General features: G+C 47.2%; 1 protein-coding gene across 4 annotated transcripts in view; it reads right to left on the bottom strand.

The window, feature by feature from the left end:
• Nucleotides 1-14,822, bottom strand: part of EXOC6B (exocyst complex component 6B) — a 271,111-nt gene that overhangs the window by 113,667 nt on the left and 142,622 nt on the right. For all 4 annotated transcript variants that reach the window (XM_082759193.1, XM_082759194.1, XM_082759196.1 and 1 more), the window contains 3 exons: nt 3,376-3,459; nt 3,161-3,207; nt 1,867-1,987 (listed from right to left, as the gene is read on the bottom strand). In XM_082759193.1, the coding sequence (XP_082615319.1) occupies nt 1,867-1,987; nt 3,161-3,207; nt 3,376-3,459 (252 nt within the window). The remainder of the gene's footprint in view (nt 1-1,866; nt 1,988-3,160; nt 3,208-3,375; nt 3,460-14,822) is intronic.

Here is a 14,822-nt window from a genome sequence, read left to right as displayed (position 1 = left end):
ACAGCCCTGAGCATCACCCCGGAGACACCTTACATCACCCACAAGTCGTACCCTATCTGCACACCAGCAGAAAACCTCACTGAAATATGCTGAAATATGCAAAGTTTCAGACAGACTCTGACCAAATATAGAATCAGTGATCATATGCTGGAAAAAGAAACTGAGATTTAAAGTTCACTGGAAACTCAAGGAGGAATGACTCCATTAATCAATGTGAAAGACTGGAAGAGACACATTTTCCATTCCACTGTCCAAAAAAGAAAGTCAGAAAGAAAGATAATGCCCTAAAGCTATCAGAAGTGATAAAAGATGTCCCAGTCTACAGCAAGGAAGAAAATCCAGGCACGAGTTTGGCGGAGTGGGAAGAAGTGGAACAGCCTCACCAGCTGACAGCCTTCCATCCAGTCTCAACAGCCACATGGGATGGATGGCACTGGTCTGTAGAGATGTCAGTGGTGACCACAAGGACAGCATTGAGAAATTGTGGCAAATTGTATGATTACTGGAAAAAAAAATCTGGCGGCCACTTTGTGCTGTAAGTCTGGCATCACTTCAAACAACTGCTCATGGCAACGAAGCTGGTAAAACTGACAAACATAATGTTTGTGCTCGTGGCTATCATGCCAGCAGAAAATTCTTCTAAAAACTAAAATATACCTCTGTGCTCATCCCCTTCTGTAAGATGGAAGCCTTAGAGGAAGGAGGTGGCATTCCAGTTGCCCGAAGTGCTGTGCCATACAAAAACACAGCTTCCTGGGAAGCCTCAGTGATTGCTCACCCCACAAACCCTGGGTCTGTAGCCCACAGCACTCCCACCTGCCCCGGTAAAGCCAAGGTCAAGGGCACGTAAATGTAAAACTCAGCGTGGTTTGAGGAAGCAGTACATTGTGCCTCCACGTAGAAATTTTAAGTTTATCTGGGCAGACAACAGCGACACTGTACTGCTCGGGTACCCCGGGCATCCCATGCACATTAGCTGCACGCCTGCAACACCACGACCCCGCAGCATCCTCTTGCTTTCAGATGGCGCTGCTGTCCCAGGAGCAACGATGGGATTTCGATGATTTAGTATTTTGTTTTTCTGGAGAAAATGTCCCAACAATTTGAAAAGAGACTTAGGGAAAGTCATTAACAGTTTTTCTTTTATGGCCAAATGCAATTTTTTCATCCCATTAACCAATAGGGTGACTTTTCAGTAAGCTATGAAACAGCAAAACACTCAAGTGTTCCCAGCTGAAACACTGCAACATGATATCAGGTCATGCAAAACTGGAGGAGAACTGTACATTTTTTGCAGTTGGCTTTGTTTTTTGTTATTATTATTATTTTTTTAGGGTTTTTTTTCTTTGCTCAAGCAGAGAAATACCAAAGTGATAAGTAATTTTTCCAAATGTCTTTCAGTATTAAAGAATAAAAAAGCTAGTTAGTGTCTTTTCGAGCACAATGATTTATAGTTTGATAGGAATCCATTCACTGCCATTAATTTTAAAGGAATATCTAACAGGGTCATGGTTGAGCGTGCCAAATACCGACACTTTTTTCCCCAGTATTCCAGGACAAACCAACTCCCTCTGCTGGTGCTTTGCAAAAGTGAGGAGCCGAGTAACGGAAAATACTGAACCACTGCTTTCTTATTTCCAGTCCCCCAAAATATTGCAAGCTTGGCAGAAGGAAAGTGCAGTGCATCAGGAGTCCAAAAAAGCCGAAGAAACCTTTTGGGGAAATAGCAGTGTATCTTCCCTCTATTGTTTAAAAAAGAGTCATTGGCAAAGAGGCAAAACAAAGAAAACTACTGTAAAAGCCAGTATTTCCAGCATGTCAAGCCAAACTCAAGCAACAGCTGAACAATCTGGGGCTTTTACTTACTGAATGCGTCCTTAGCGCTGCAATGGTTTTTGATAACGCCATCTCCCACAGCTCATCAATATAGGCTCTATTTACCAAGCCCTGCGTTGTATGCAAGATGTGATCTTCAACTACAAAAAACCTAGCGGAGAAGAGAAAATGGCACTGTTATCGAAAGTTACAGGTTTCGAGACATAAGGGGAGATCTGCAAACACTGTATGTGAGGGACGTGCAGAATTTGCACATGCACAAATCTCCAGAGCAAGCTCAGATGTGCAGTATTTGTTCCAAATATAGACAACACTCAGTATTTTCTTCGCCTATTTTTAACAACACGCTATTTTCTATGATGTTTCGCTGCGTTATAGAAGTGAGCCAAAGTCTAGTTATTCCTGGTGCTGCATCTCTGTGTATACACAAAGGCAGAACTTCTCCACCCTGTTATTTGAACAAGAACCGCTGATTAAACTCTGCCCCAGCCAGCAGCAATCGTGTTACAATTGGTTAACTGCAGGGAAAACACCTTCACTGCAGGGAAAACACTCCCTCGCGCCCCGAGACACCGCGCGCTCCCAACCATTTAGAGGCAATCAGTTCACTCCAGTGCCCATTTATCAAACAGGCTGCTCAAAAAGCAGCAGCGTGTTTCAGGGAGCGAGCGTCACAAAAAAACATATTAAACACTACTGCACAAAACCTCAGCTGTGTTTCGTAGGGAAAACCCAGCCCAGGAACCTGAAGCTGTGTTAGGAGGTCGGCAGCACACACTGAGCTCACAAGGGTCACAATTACAAGCTGAAATGATTATCATCAGTCTTTCCTGAAGAAATTTCAACCTTGTACCCTCTTTTTTCTAGATCAATGGTCTTAGGTTGTCTCCACTGAGACCTCAGTTGGTTTTGGATGACTTGTGTCAAATTTGACTGCAATAGGTTCATAGGAACAGAGGCAAAACAGTCACTTGAGAATCACCTCCTTTAGCATGAAAATAAGAAAATAATTATCAAATATTAAAGAATAATTAAGGCAGAGGGCCTATTCACCTCATTAGTGGGGCAAGTAGCTGCACATAGTCCACAGAGCCTATTTTCCCTCAAATTCCCAGAAATGTGCTTGCTGGTGCAAGAGCTGACAGGTTCCTCAGCGCTCACACCAGCGACACAGCAAAGTTCACCAAGCTCTTTTCCTGGGTGGGCTCCCTTGAAGGGCTGTCAAAAAAAAATCAATATTTCCTCCTCTCTCTTTCTTTCTGGGCTACTCAACAACACAGCACACACATATTTAGCAAGCGTGTGTATAAAAAAGGATACCTACCCTACAATTTGATTAAAATACTTCCTGTAGCCATCTAAAGTTTCATGCTGAAAAAAAAGAAAAGAAAAAAGTGAGCAAAAATTAAAACAAAGAAGGACAGCAAAAAGGGAAACAAATAAGAGACCACCCACAAGGAACAATGTGCACAGAGACAACCCTCAGCTCCTTCATTAGGCAGAGCAGCCCCGACCACTGAAGGCAGGGGACGATCGTACCATGTTGGAAGGAGGCTGCAGGACCAATCTGGCTTGTTTTCTTCTCTGCTTCCTGTAGTAGTTCTCAAAGGTTTCTCGGGCACCCTGGAAAACAGAGCAGACGAATTCAATTAGGCAGCCTTCGCATTAATCGTTGAATTACACATAAAACACACCGCATCAAAGATGCGAATCACACTTTCCTCCTGCATACCTGTGTAACATTTTCCTGCTAAATGATCCACATACCTGACGAAGAAGAATTTTACAGTAAACACTGAGTGAAAAAAACAAGTGTCCAGGTACCTGAGTATCTAGTGAGCATTTCTGGATCCATTTTCCAGTATCACTGGGCATATTTGGCATATCAATTGTGCCAATATCAATTGGTGCCAATATCAACCCACTTCTTTACCAAACCATAAACGGACAAACATCAGATTTACTTAACCATGGGGACAGTGAAACATCCAGATTTCTACTGCAGAAAATATAAAGAGGGGACAAACAATGCCAGAAGGAGTGGCAGAAATTCTAGCCCTGGCTCCCAGGTGCAGAATGATGCAAAGCCCCATACGTCAGAGAATTTAACAGAAACATACTTGTGTGGGTAGTATCAATTTTATTAGAGTAGTCAGCATCTGAAGAAAAAAGTAAATGTTTTTTTGAGCTCTTCCTCTCCCATTTTTACCGTGCCTCACCCCGCATGGGGTCTGAGGCTCCAGATGAGAGCCGGTTACTCCCAAAACCCGAACACCCAAGCTCCCCTCCACGAGCACTGCCCACCTACACCCAGCAGGGCAGAGGGGGCCCGGCCTCGTGGCTGGTGGTTGAAGCCGTTCCTTTGTAGGTGGTTTGGTTTTACCAACCTGAGCTACATCTGAGCATCTCCACCCAGGCACGGCAAAGCAACCGAGAGGATCCTCAAATGCCATCTACCTGCTGAACCGTTCAGACGTCCGCCTACCGCCCAGATCCCCTAGGCTATGTAAAACCTTGCTGTTTTATCCCTGCCTGTTCCCCCCTCCCCCACGCCCGCCCTGTTTTATGTCTGAAATTGGATTATAAACACTTCAGAGAAGGGACAAAGCCTTGCTTTGAACTGGTAGGAGCCAAAATCTCATTTGGAATTCACAAAACAAACAAAACACAACAACAAATATCACCTGCCAGAGAAAGGCCCCAGACATCAACCTCTTCTACCAAGAAAATAAATAAATAAATAAGAAAATCCCATGCCAACTGAACGATTCTCCAGCTCCTCTGTCATTATACAACCAGGCTGCCTTAAAAAGCCCTCAGCTAAAGGGGACTTTGAAAATTTCTGCTATTAGCCTTTGCAGGGATTTAGCCCAACTTGCTCCTTTTTCTTCCACAGTTCAGAGCTTAAGCACAAATTTTGCCTCACTGGTCTGCCCAGCAGCTACACCACCTGGGACTGCTGTCCTCAGTGGTCCTAAAATTTCACCAAAAACACACGTTATATGCATTTCTACTACCTCTGAGCTGTAGTTTTTGATGTAGCTGGATATTGGGGGGAATATGGACACTGAGCACAGCTGGTGCACGGGGAGAGCAATCCCCAGCCCACACAGGGCACATCCATCCCAACATCACTTGGGTCAAAACCCCAGTAAGGGACAACTCCGTACTGGGTACAGAGCAGAGCCTTTCTCCAGCAACCAGGTTAAGCACCAGCTTGAATTTACAAGCAATCTGACATTTTAAACTGAAAGCTTTTCAGAAAATCTGGGAACCAGCTTTTCCCATACCATGCTGCATGTCTTCCTGATTTTCTCAAAAGTTGGCCTTTCTTCTACTTCCCCCTAGAAAGGGAAGGGCCGCGAGCCAGAAGTCAGCGATTTACAGATTAGACCCAGAATGAGGAGGATCGCTGCAATTTCTAGCAAGCTAAGCAGCAGCCTCCTTTGAGGACCTGCACACAAGGTGTGCTGACTTTAGATATTAATTAAATCTTGTCCTGCCTCACCTCTCAAAACCTACACAAGTGGAAGAAGAATCCTGGTCATCTCCATCCTGAGCACAGCAGCAACTCCTCTCTGGTAGCATCGCTGCGACTCTAGATTGAGGCTACTCGCTAATTTAGGGCAGCCCACTGCTGGTAAACTTGTGATGTGAACTCAAAACCAGAGTCCTTTTTTCCCCTTAACCCCTAATCTTTTAATGTCCAGCACCAGGAGCCCACAGAAGGTCGCCCTGAGCACCGCTGAGGGCCGCTCACGCCAGCCACCGTGAGTGACTTTACGCAGCATCTCATGGCAGTCAGCAAGTAATTAACTCCTCATTACTGAACACGCATAAGCTGCCATCTCCCCAAGCTACACAAGACCTCCTGGACTTACTGGAAGCTCGGAAAGCAGTTCATCAGGAGCAGAAGGCCGGTCTGAAACCAATCAGCTATTTTAGCACCAGATTTTGAAGCTTTCTGCTAGGACTACGCCACAGCAATTCAGTTCAGCTGAAATCACTTTCCCTCTTCCCTCTGAGTGAGCTTTCTAATGGCAGAGAGCAGAGTTCCTCCCTGCTCACCCCACCCTTGTCACACATTTCTTTTGGAAGGCCAACAAGTCAACCCTCATGGGGCTCTGCTTCCAGCACGGCCCTGACGTCCTCCCCCAACACCACAGGGCCTCCCCCGGGGCCTGTTCACCTCGTGACAAAACTTCTCCCCGTGGCGTGACGAAATTCTCCTCATGGCGTGACCAAATTCTCCTCAGGCCGTCACTGGGTGGTAGGATAGGCAGAAGTCCCCAGGTGGGGTCATGTTATGTGTCCCCTCCGGCCCAGAGCTGAACCCACCGACCCCACTTTTCAGCTCCTCAGTCACCAAGGACACACCACAAAGCGATATTTTTTGAAAATGATTTATGTTCCTGTTTTACTGGTGGCTTGAGGAAAGCGAGGCATTTGAACCGATTTTATAGTCACATTCTCCAAACATTAAATGAATTTGGATTGCAGTTTAACACGAGAAGTTTTCCACAGACACTAGAAGCAAGAGTGATCTGAGCTGGGCTGGAGATATCGTATGAAGGATTCCCTACAAACCTGCCTCCCCCTCGTTGAGAAGGCCCTTCAGCCCCACAGGGTGCCTGGGAGGCTTTGGATGCCAGGTCCGCCTTGTTCCAACCCCACAAATGGCTATAGAGGAGAAGGAACAGCAAAGCCCTTTGAAAGCATTCCCAAAAAATGTAGGCCATATTCACACTTTAACAATTTCCCTAAAATTTATGGCCCCGAGACCTGCCAATTTGACCAAAGCCCTCTCCCGTCCAATGCACTGTTCCCTGCCTTTTCCTTCTTCCGCCTTTTCTGAATGGCCCAAGAATGAGGGACTCTCTCTTGAGAGCCTGTTCCAAAGAAGAACTTCTCCTCCCAAAAATCTCTCTTGACACTATTCACATTTTTCTTGTCCACTATTTCATCCTTTTCTCTTAAGCGCATTCCTCCATCATCCCCCTAGACCTTTTCATCGCTCATGTATTACATTTTCTCAAGAACGGGAAGTCTTTCTTCCCCTTGGTGGCAGTTTGAGCTAGACCACCCAGTTTCCCACATTTGACCTACTTAGGACAATACAACTTATCAGGTCTTCAGATAATATTATTCCTCTTCTATGCACTCTATTTTAATATCATTTTCCTCTGGGTAAAAAAAAAAAAAAAGCAGAAGAAAAAAAAAAGAACCAAACAAACAAAAAAACAAACAAACAGAAAGAAACCACACCAAAAAAATACCCAGAACAGACTACAAGACCCCATGTTTTATAGACTACTCATCTGGAAACACCACGGAGTAGTTACACTTTGATCCAATTCTCCTCTCACAGCCTCAGGCCTGGCGGTTTTTCCCACATTTAACCAATCCTGTCATTACCTCCAGTTTTCAAAGACAAGGCTTGGGACCTGCATGCTGTACACAAGGTATCGGGAGAGGTGGCTGAGAGCATCACCAGGCTGCTCAGCCGGGCTCAGCCCCTGGTAGCAGCCACCAGAAGCGTGGGCAGGTCCACCACCATCTGCCCAGGCTGGGAACTGCCAGAATAAAAGATTTATTCCCCAAATCTCCCGAGTGTTTCAGCATGGCACCGTACTTGAGCCCAACACTGCCTTCATCAGCCAATGCTTCGCTAAAAGCACCTGAACCAAGCTGAACCATGTGAGTCCATAAGCACAGATCTGTGCATGTACATGTCAAATTCCTGCCTGCCATGTCCCCTCGATGGGAAACAACCCAACTTATTTTATTTCTTTTCCCTTTTCTCTTAAAAGTAGCTATTTTTTCTTGCTGCACCTGCAACATGTTTTTCTTCCGGAAGGAAACCCGTGAGGCACACGCAGATCTCACGCAGCACGTGGCACACGGAGGGCTGCTTGCTGCAGGGAGCAGGTCCCAGCCCCAGCCTCTCTGACTCCCAAATTCACCAGGGAACTTCTACAGAAACAAGACACGGCTAACACAGATCATTAGAGAGGCTCTGCTTCGTGTAAACTCAATCCAAACTGTAAGGAAATCATGCTGGGGAGCAGAGAAGGAGGTCCTTTTCTCATTTACTCATTTCGTTTTAATTACAGCAGGTTTCCCCCACTTCTCATTCTCTCTATTTAAGCAAGCGGGAAGAGTCCAAAGCTACACTTCCAAACTAGACTTTTGTTCTAATCACCGGTCCAGGAAAAACCCTCAATAATGCCTCATATTTTTAAAATTACCAGGCAAAATTTTCCTTCTCAAATTAGCTGCAGAGTTCACAGAGTTGGCAATGAGAGGCAGATAATTAAGATCGTAGATGAGCTCCAACATAAGGGAAAACAGAATATAATCACAAGAATGCAAAAACAACAGCTGAAAAAAAGACAAAAAGTTTCATAACACAGGAGCGGCAGAGAGCTGAAAGCAAATCTAGTTGTGAATTACATGGGAAAAGCATGCTCTAAGCTTTATTCTGCTATTGTCCTCAAAAAAATAATTAAAATGCCCAGTAAAATGGGACTTTTTTGATTCAGAACATGTAGATGTATTCTGGGTTAATAAACTTCTGCTAGCTTGGAAGCAGAAATCCACTCCAAGTACTTAATGCAATGCAAATTTACCAGCTGTGTACAACTGGGCAATACGTGCCGTCGATAACCCACCCCTCCCACGGGGACATCACTGGCTGTGCCCTGGCAACATTCCCCAAAAATTCCCCAAAAATGTCATTACCAAGTAAGCAAGGTGATGTGTGATAACACACCAAATCTATACGCCAAGCAGATTCCTGCCTTGACAAACCCAAGTTGTATTAGTTCGGTGTATGGACACCAGGTAACTACATACACAAAACGAGCAGAAACAGCTCCCCACTCACTCAGGCCAGCCTTCAAATCCACCGAGGAGCATGAACCACGCCACTCTCAGCACTGTAGCTCTGGTTTAAGCACACAGCCAGCGATGACTTTGGTTGTCTTTTTGGCGAGAATCTTAAACCCATGATCCACCTAGATTTAGTAATGTATTTGTACTTGCTACTGCATGACCTGGACTTCTCTTAGATTTCTGGCCTTCACGGGCTGTTCATCCTCCTTTGACTTGGGTCCACAAAAATTCTCAGTCACATGGTTTGGGAATTCTCCTGCTTTTAAAAGAGACTTCCACAGCATCTCACAAAAGCACAGTGAGCCAGAGATCAGCAGCTCTACTCCTATCCAGGCACCTCAAGGGCTTGCACTAAGGTTTCCTGAGAAGCAGCTCAGTGTTTTACTTTGCTCCTTGTTCAGAAGGAGAATTAAACGTGGAGCTCCCAAAATCCAAATCAGTGTATCCAAGACATCATTTTGAATGACGGATCAGCTCAATGGGTAAATACCTGGTTGGATGGCGGGGGCCTGAAGGTTGTGGTTAATGGGTCACGCTCTACATGGAGGCCTCTAACAAGTGGAGAACCACAATGGGGGTTCTGGGACCTGCCTTCCTTAACGTCTTGAATGACCCACAGAAGGCCATGGACATGGCCTCAACTGCTTTCTAGATGAAACCAGACTGGGGATAAAATCAATATGCTCGAGGGCAGGGGTCTCAACAGGCTGGAGGAACAAGCCAACAAGAACATGATGAAATTCAACAAGGCAATGCCAAGTCACACACCTGGGAAAGGAGGATCCCTGGAGCCTCTTGCAGCAACACAGCCCGAGCACAGCTGCTTTAAGAGCACTGCTGTGGGTAAGGTCCCTAAGTTTTGGGACACAGCAAACTGAACCTGAACCAGCAGTGTGTCCCTGCTGCAAAAGCAGCCAGAAACATGTGGAGATCTCATAGCAGCCTTCCGATATCTACAAGGAGGTCACCGAGAAGATGGAGCCAGGCTGGCTGTTCATGGTGGTGCACGGTAGGAGACACAGTGGGCACAAATGAAACAGAGACATATTTGACTGGTTTTAACAAAAACCTTTTTTACAGCAAACCTTTTTTACCTCCCAGAGAGGTTTTGCAGTCCCCATCCCTGGAGATCTTCAAGACCAGACTGGATAAGGTCCTGAGAACCCTGGTCAGAACTCACAGGTGACTTGCTCTGAGCAGGAGATTGGAGTAGAGAGATTTTGAAGATTTTGGACTTCATGGAGATTTTGAAGTCTCCAGGTATTTTTACACATGGCTTATTTCCCAGCCTAGTCTCCAAATGTCCTGGTCACCAGCTATTTCTGATGTGTCACGTCCTCTGAGGAAGAAGGGCCAGAACTGGGGCTAGAACTCCCATTTTGAGGATTATATTCACGATTTAGCCAACCCCAGTCTCATTTCAGCACGTAACAGTATATTTTTTCCCCTCTGCGTCACTGAGCAAGGGCGCTGTGATTTGTCACCCCTCACCTGGCTGAAACGGCCCCTATAGCTAGTGTTTCATTTTAATTTGTGTAAAGTGCCAAACAATGCCTGGCATCAGATCAATGCTGAAGGGACACTCGATCAAACCCGGATCTCACTGCTACTCCCCTCTTGTACCCCAGAGTTTCGTGGGCACACACAGGATCAGACCCACACGTACAACCCCCGTCCCGATGGGTCAACAACTCACGACAGCCCTTTGGAGGTGACATACTTTGTCAAAAGCAGCACATAACTTCTAAAATCTTACAAAGCAACCACCTTTTGCCTCCAAATTACCTAAAACAGGCAGTTTGTTTTAAGGAGAAACAATCGGTTGGCACTTGAACCCAGCAGAAGTTTGTAGGCTAGTTAGAAATAAGACACACAAAAAAAAAAAATGAGCTTGGAAAAATCCATTTAACAAGCCAGGAGGATCTCTCAGAACAAGAGAACAGGAGTAGCCACTAATGAAACACAAAGAAGTCCGACTGCTAAGCAGATGCTTAACTCTAAAAACATAAACACTCCCGACGAACTCTACAGAGACAGCCGGGTACGCACGCAGGTGCTCCAAAGCGAGCTTGTAAGCGCCTTGCTGAATCAGGATCAAAAAGGAGGCCCTTGCTCAGCCCGATGGAACTGCCTGTTTACTGTAAACACCACCTCGGTGCCAAAAACAAAGCGATAAAGCTAACCAGAAAATTGCGTGGGGGGAAGAGAGGGCGAGCGCCGCGTTGGAGGCGAGCCTCTCCCTGCGAGGCCCAGCGACCATTGGCCACGGCCTGGCCACCGTTCCCTCATCCTGATGTCTCCTGGCTGGATCCATTTGCTGGCCAACATCTTGTTGTGCTGTGAGCTTCTTCTGATGAGCAAAAGGGCTGTGGGCATGCACATGGAGATGTTTCCTTCTGACCGGCCCAGCACCAGCAGGATTTGGCCTTGGCCCTACCAGGCCCTGCCTCCAACTGCTACCTAGGATGGAGGAACATAACCCATTTCTTCTGTAAATGGGTAAAGCCCAGGCTTCAGTGTGTCAGGTGAATTAGCACAAAGCAAATTTGATGTTTTGGGGCTTGCCATGCCGATAGGAACAGACTGACTTCGTGGACTTTAATTCAAGTCCTTAAAAACTGAGACGGAGCACTGCGAAGGAGGGCCAAGCAGCGCGGCTGCAGGCCACACCGGAGGAGCAAAGCGCTCCTCATGCCTCCGTCCTCAGCCAGGCAGCTGAAAGAAACTCTGAGAAACATCGAGAGCTGCACAAGCAGAAAGCCAACCCAGAAGGAGTTCCAGCACTCCCTTTCCTCTCTCCGGGGCGAAGATGCGCTGGGATCCTTTCAAGTTTTGCAGCAAAGCGGAGGAGATTTCCCCAGTACAAGGGCTGGAAGCGGGGCCTGGCACAGCTCTCGGTGCTCCCCCAGCCCAGCCACGAGGCAGTTAACCATGCAGGCATCAGGGTGGGATCCCCCTTTTCCCCCTCGCTGCGAGGTGGATGTCTCTGTCTCAAAGGAGCTGGGCTCCTTCCTCGCAGGAAAGCAGGCCATTACCCCAGCGTATTGTTCCCCAGCCCTGCCGCTAGGAAGCGAGATCTATTTTTCCATTTCGAGGAGGGCAAAGCCTTTAATTTCACCCTTCTGGCTGCAGCTGGAGCTGCCTTTTAACTGCTCGGCCAGGGGAGTGAAGACAGGTTTATATGGAGGAAAATGCTGAAAAGGCCGCTTTAATATGCTCGCCTGTGAAAAGGGGAGAGCTTTTCATACCGCACGGTAATGAGGGTCAGCGGGATATTACACTTCGCCATATGGCTAATTTGCACAGCAGGTCAAACGCTCTGTTTGCTTTTTAAAGACAGCCCTGTAGATTAGGCTGCGCTAAAACAAAACAAAATAATAAAATAAAAATAAAATAAAAAATAAAGAAGCGTGAGCAGGAGATGCCCTCTAATGTTCAAGCCTGGGAACGGCTGGGCAGGAGGGCTGGATAAAAACGCATCACTAAAGCAGATTATGGGGACGAGGGGGCAGGGACGAGGCGTAGCGGTGCCCGGGGGATCCCCACGATGGCACAACCCCGTTATTGCCCCGTGGCCCTCATCAGAGGCCCCGCTCGTCCCTGTTTGTCTTGGCGCGTGCCCCACACCGTGGCCCAGGCGTGACCCGCCGAGGCGCTTCCGTCCCGGCCTCGTACGGCTCCCAAAAAATCTGGTGGCTGAAGATTACGGAGCCGCTCGTTTGATGAGGGTAAACAGGCTGATTAACGAGCCTGGCTTTTGTAATCGCCCTTCCCCGGCCGCCCGCTGCCGAGTGTTAATTTATTAAATACCTTAACAAAGAGCCTTTATTAGCGGCCGGAGCTTGGCGGGCTCCTTTCAGAGCGCTGCTAGCTCCGTCTAATAAAGCTTTAATTGACTACTGCTTTTCCCAACCTCTGACCCGGGAGCACAGGCAGCCGGCTGCGCTGGCCAAAGGGGCAGCCCCGGAGGAGCTCCCGGGCCGAGGCCGCTCGTGGGGATGTGTTTGGGAGAGTCCAAGGGGAGGGAAACCGCAGCCGAGTGCTCCTGGGGCCAATTCAGCCCCCCTTCGGCCTCTGGGAGATGCTTCCCAACAGGAGGAACGTTTTGACGTGGTGATAAGGTTGAAGTTTTATGGCCTGTGGGGTACAGAGGGGAGCAAAACGCTGGCTTCCCAGGTAAAGATCAGGGAATTGAGAAACGGAGGTGGAACCAGAGAACCAGAGTCCAGAGGCCACCAGCTCCCCAGCCAACGCTCCCAAATGCTGGTGCCACATGGTAGAGCAAAACCCAACGCTTCCCCCTCTCCCCAAGAGACCTACATGAGGTAGGGGCCAGAAGGAGAAATCCAAAGTTTCATCTAAATCTAAGCTTTGGTCACGATCATGGGTTCCCATTTTCCTAGGACGGGGAAACCATCACCGAGGCTACAGAAAACAACCAGGCAACATGATGGGAATTAAAAAGAATGATGGGAATTAAAAAGAATGATGGGAATTAAAAAGAATTAAAAACTTGCTTTAAATTCTGAAAAGAAAAAACAAGAAAAGCACAGAGACACCAAAACTGTTCAGCTTCAGCGTGGTGGAGGGGGCAGGTAATCCCCATCCCTGCTTCGCTCAAAATCCCAGGCGAGCTGTTCCTGCTGCTAGCCCCGCTCTCAAGATTTTAACCCAGGTCTCAAATATTTTGCCTCAAAGCTCAGAAGCTGGAATCAAGAGTGCTGCACAGCTCCCTAAGCTTTCACTGAAAATAAGTAGGTATTTCGAACCCTTCTAACTGCAGGGGAAAAAGGCATCAAAATGAGGATAAAGTGCACTTTAAGTGCTCAGTCCAGGAAAGAAATATTTTGTCAAATGCCCCAAGTTCTTTCACCTCCCTCATGTTTACCTACACCGGCGTAACTGGGAATATTCAGAAATTCCCGGGTTTAAAAGAGCGGTAGCCTCAGATCTGCACAGCAGCTAGAAGTATTTCAAGCTCATTAATAAAATATAAAATAATAAAATAGAGTAAAATAAAATAAAATAAAATAAAATAAAATAAAATAAAATAAAATAAAATAAAATAAAATAAAATAAATAAATAAATTAAATTAAATTAAATAAAAGCACAGAAATCTTGATGTCTCCCAAAGCTTTGGCATCACCAGAGCCCGGAGCTCTCCTGCCTGAGAGCTGCCCGGAGCCGTGTCCTGCCTGCACGGGGCTCACACAGAGGCAGTTTTTCGGAGGGAACTACAAAAAAAAAAACTGAATTTAGCCAGCAGGAACTTCCCAGTTTCCAAAACCTGCATGTGCAAGTGCTGCATGGTGGCAGAGCTCAGCACAGCCCCAGCCAAGCATCCTGCCCCTAACACTGGGGCAAAACCTGCTCCAAACTCCTGGGTGAGCACAGCCCGGCTTTTCCAGCACCAGCTCTCAGCTTCCAGCGCCGGGATGGCCCGAGCCAGAAGCAGCATCGTTTTTATTTGATAGCCCTGGATGGATTTTTTTTTCCATCAGTTTGCCCAAAAGATGTCGGTGCCCACGTAAACTCGCAGTGCCCATGGCTCCCCGTGTCAGAGCTTCATGGCAAACGGAGGTTATGGATCGGAACAGACCAAGTCTTTAAAAACTAAAGGAAAACGGCGGTTACACTTCCACATTTTCTGTTCCAAAAAAAACCCACTTGCCTGACAGAGCTGGAAGAAGCGACTCGCCCAGAGCTGGGGTCGCCGAGCCTGGGGTGCTCTTATCTTCAAAGGCAGACGGGGCCGAGCACGCAGCAAACCTCCCCCTGAAACCGCAGGACAAAGGCAGCAGCACGGCTCTATCTGCGCGGTGGATCTTTCTCTCCCCCCAATAAAGTTTATTTCTGCAGGCAGCGGAGCCTTTGCAGGGGTCTGCCGGGCTGCAAAGTGCAATTCTGGAAGGAAGTCCACCACCAAAAACCCCCCGTCTCTCCCCAAATGCAAGCCCGGGTCCAGCCACCGATGAAAGGTTTAACATCGTACCCCAGGAACTCTGCTGCTCATCAAAATCCGGGGGGAAAGGACTGGAAGGACTGAGGCTACATGCTCAGATTGAGTGCACCGAAGAAGAAAGGGAGAACA

Source organism: Aythya marila (genome assembly GCF_965140915.1).
Source record: "Aythya marila genome assembly, chromosome: 4".
Classification (NCBI taxonomy): Eukaryota; Metazoa; Chordata; class Aves; order Anseriformes; family Anatidae; genus Aythya; species Aythya marila.
Note: the sequence above shows the minus strand (reverse complement) of the source record. Positions and strands in the feature narration are given on the sequence as shown.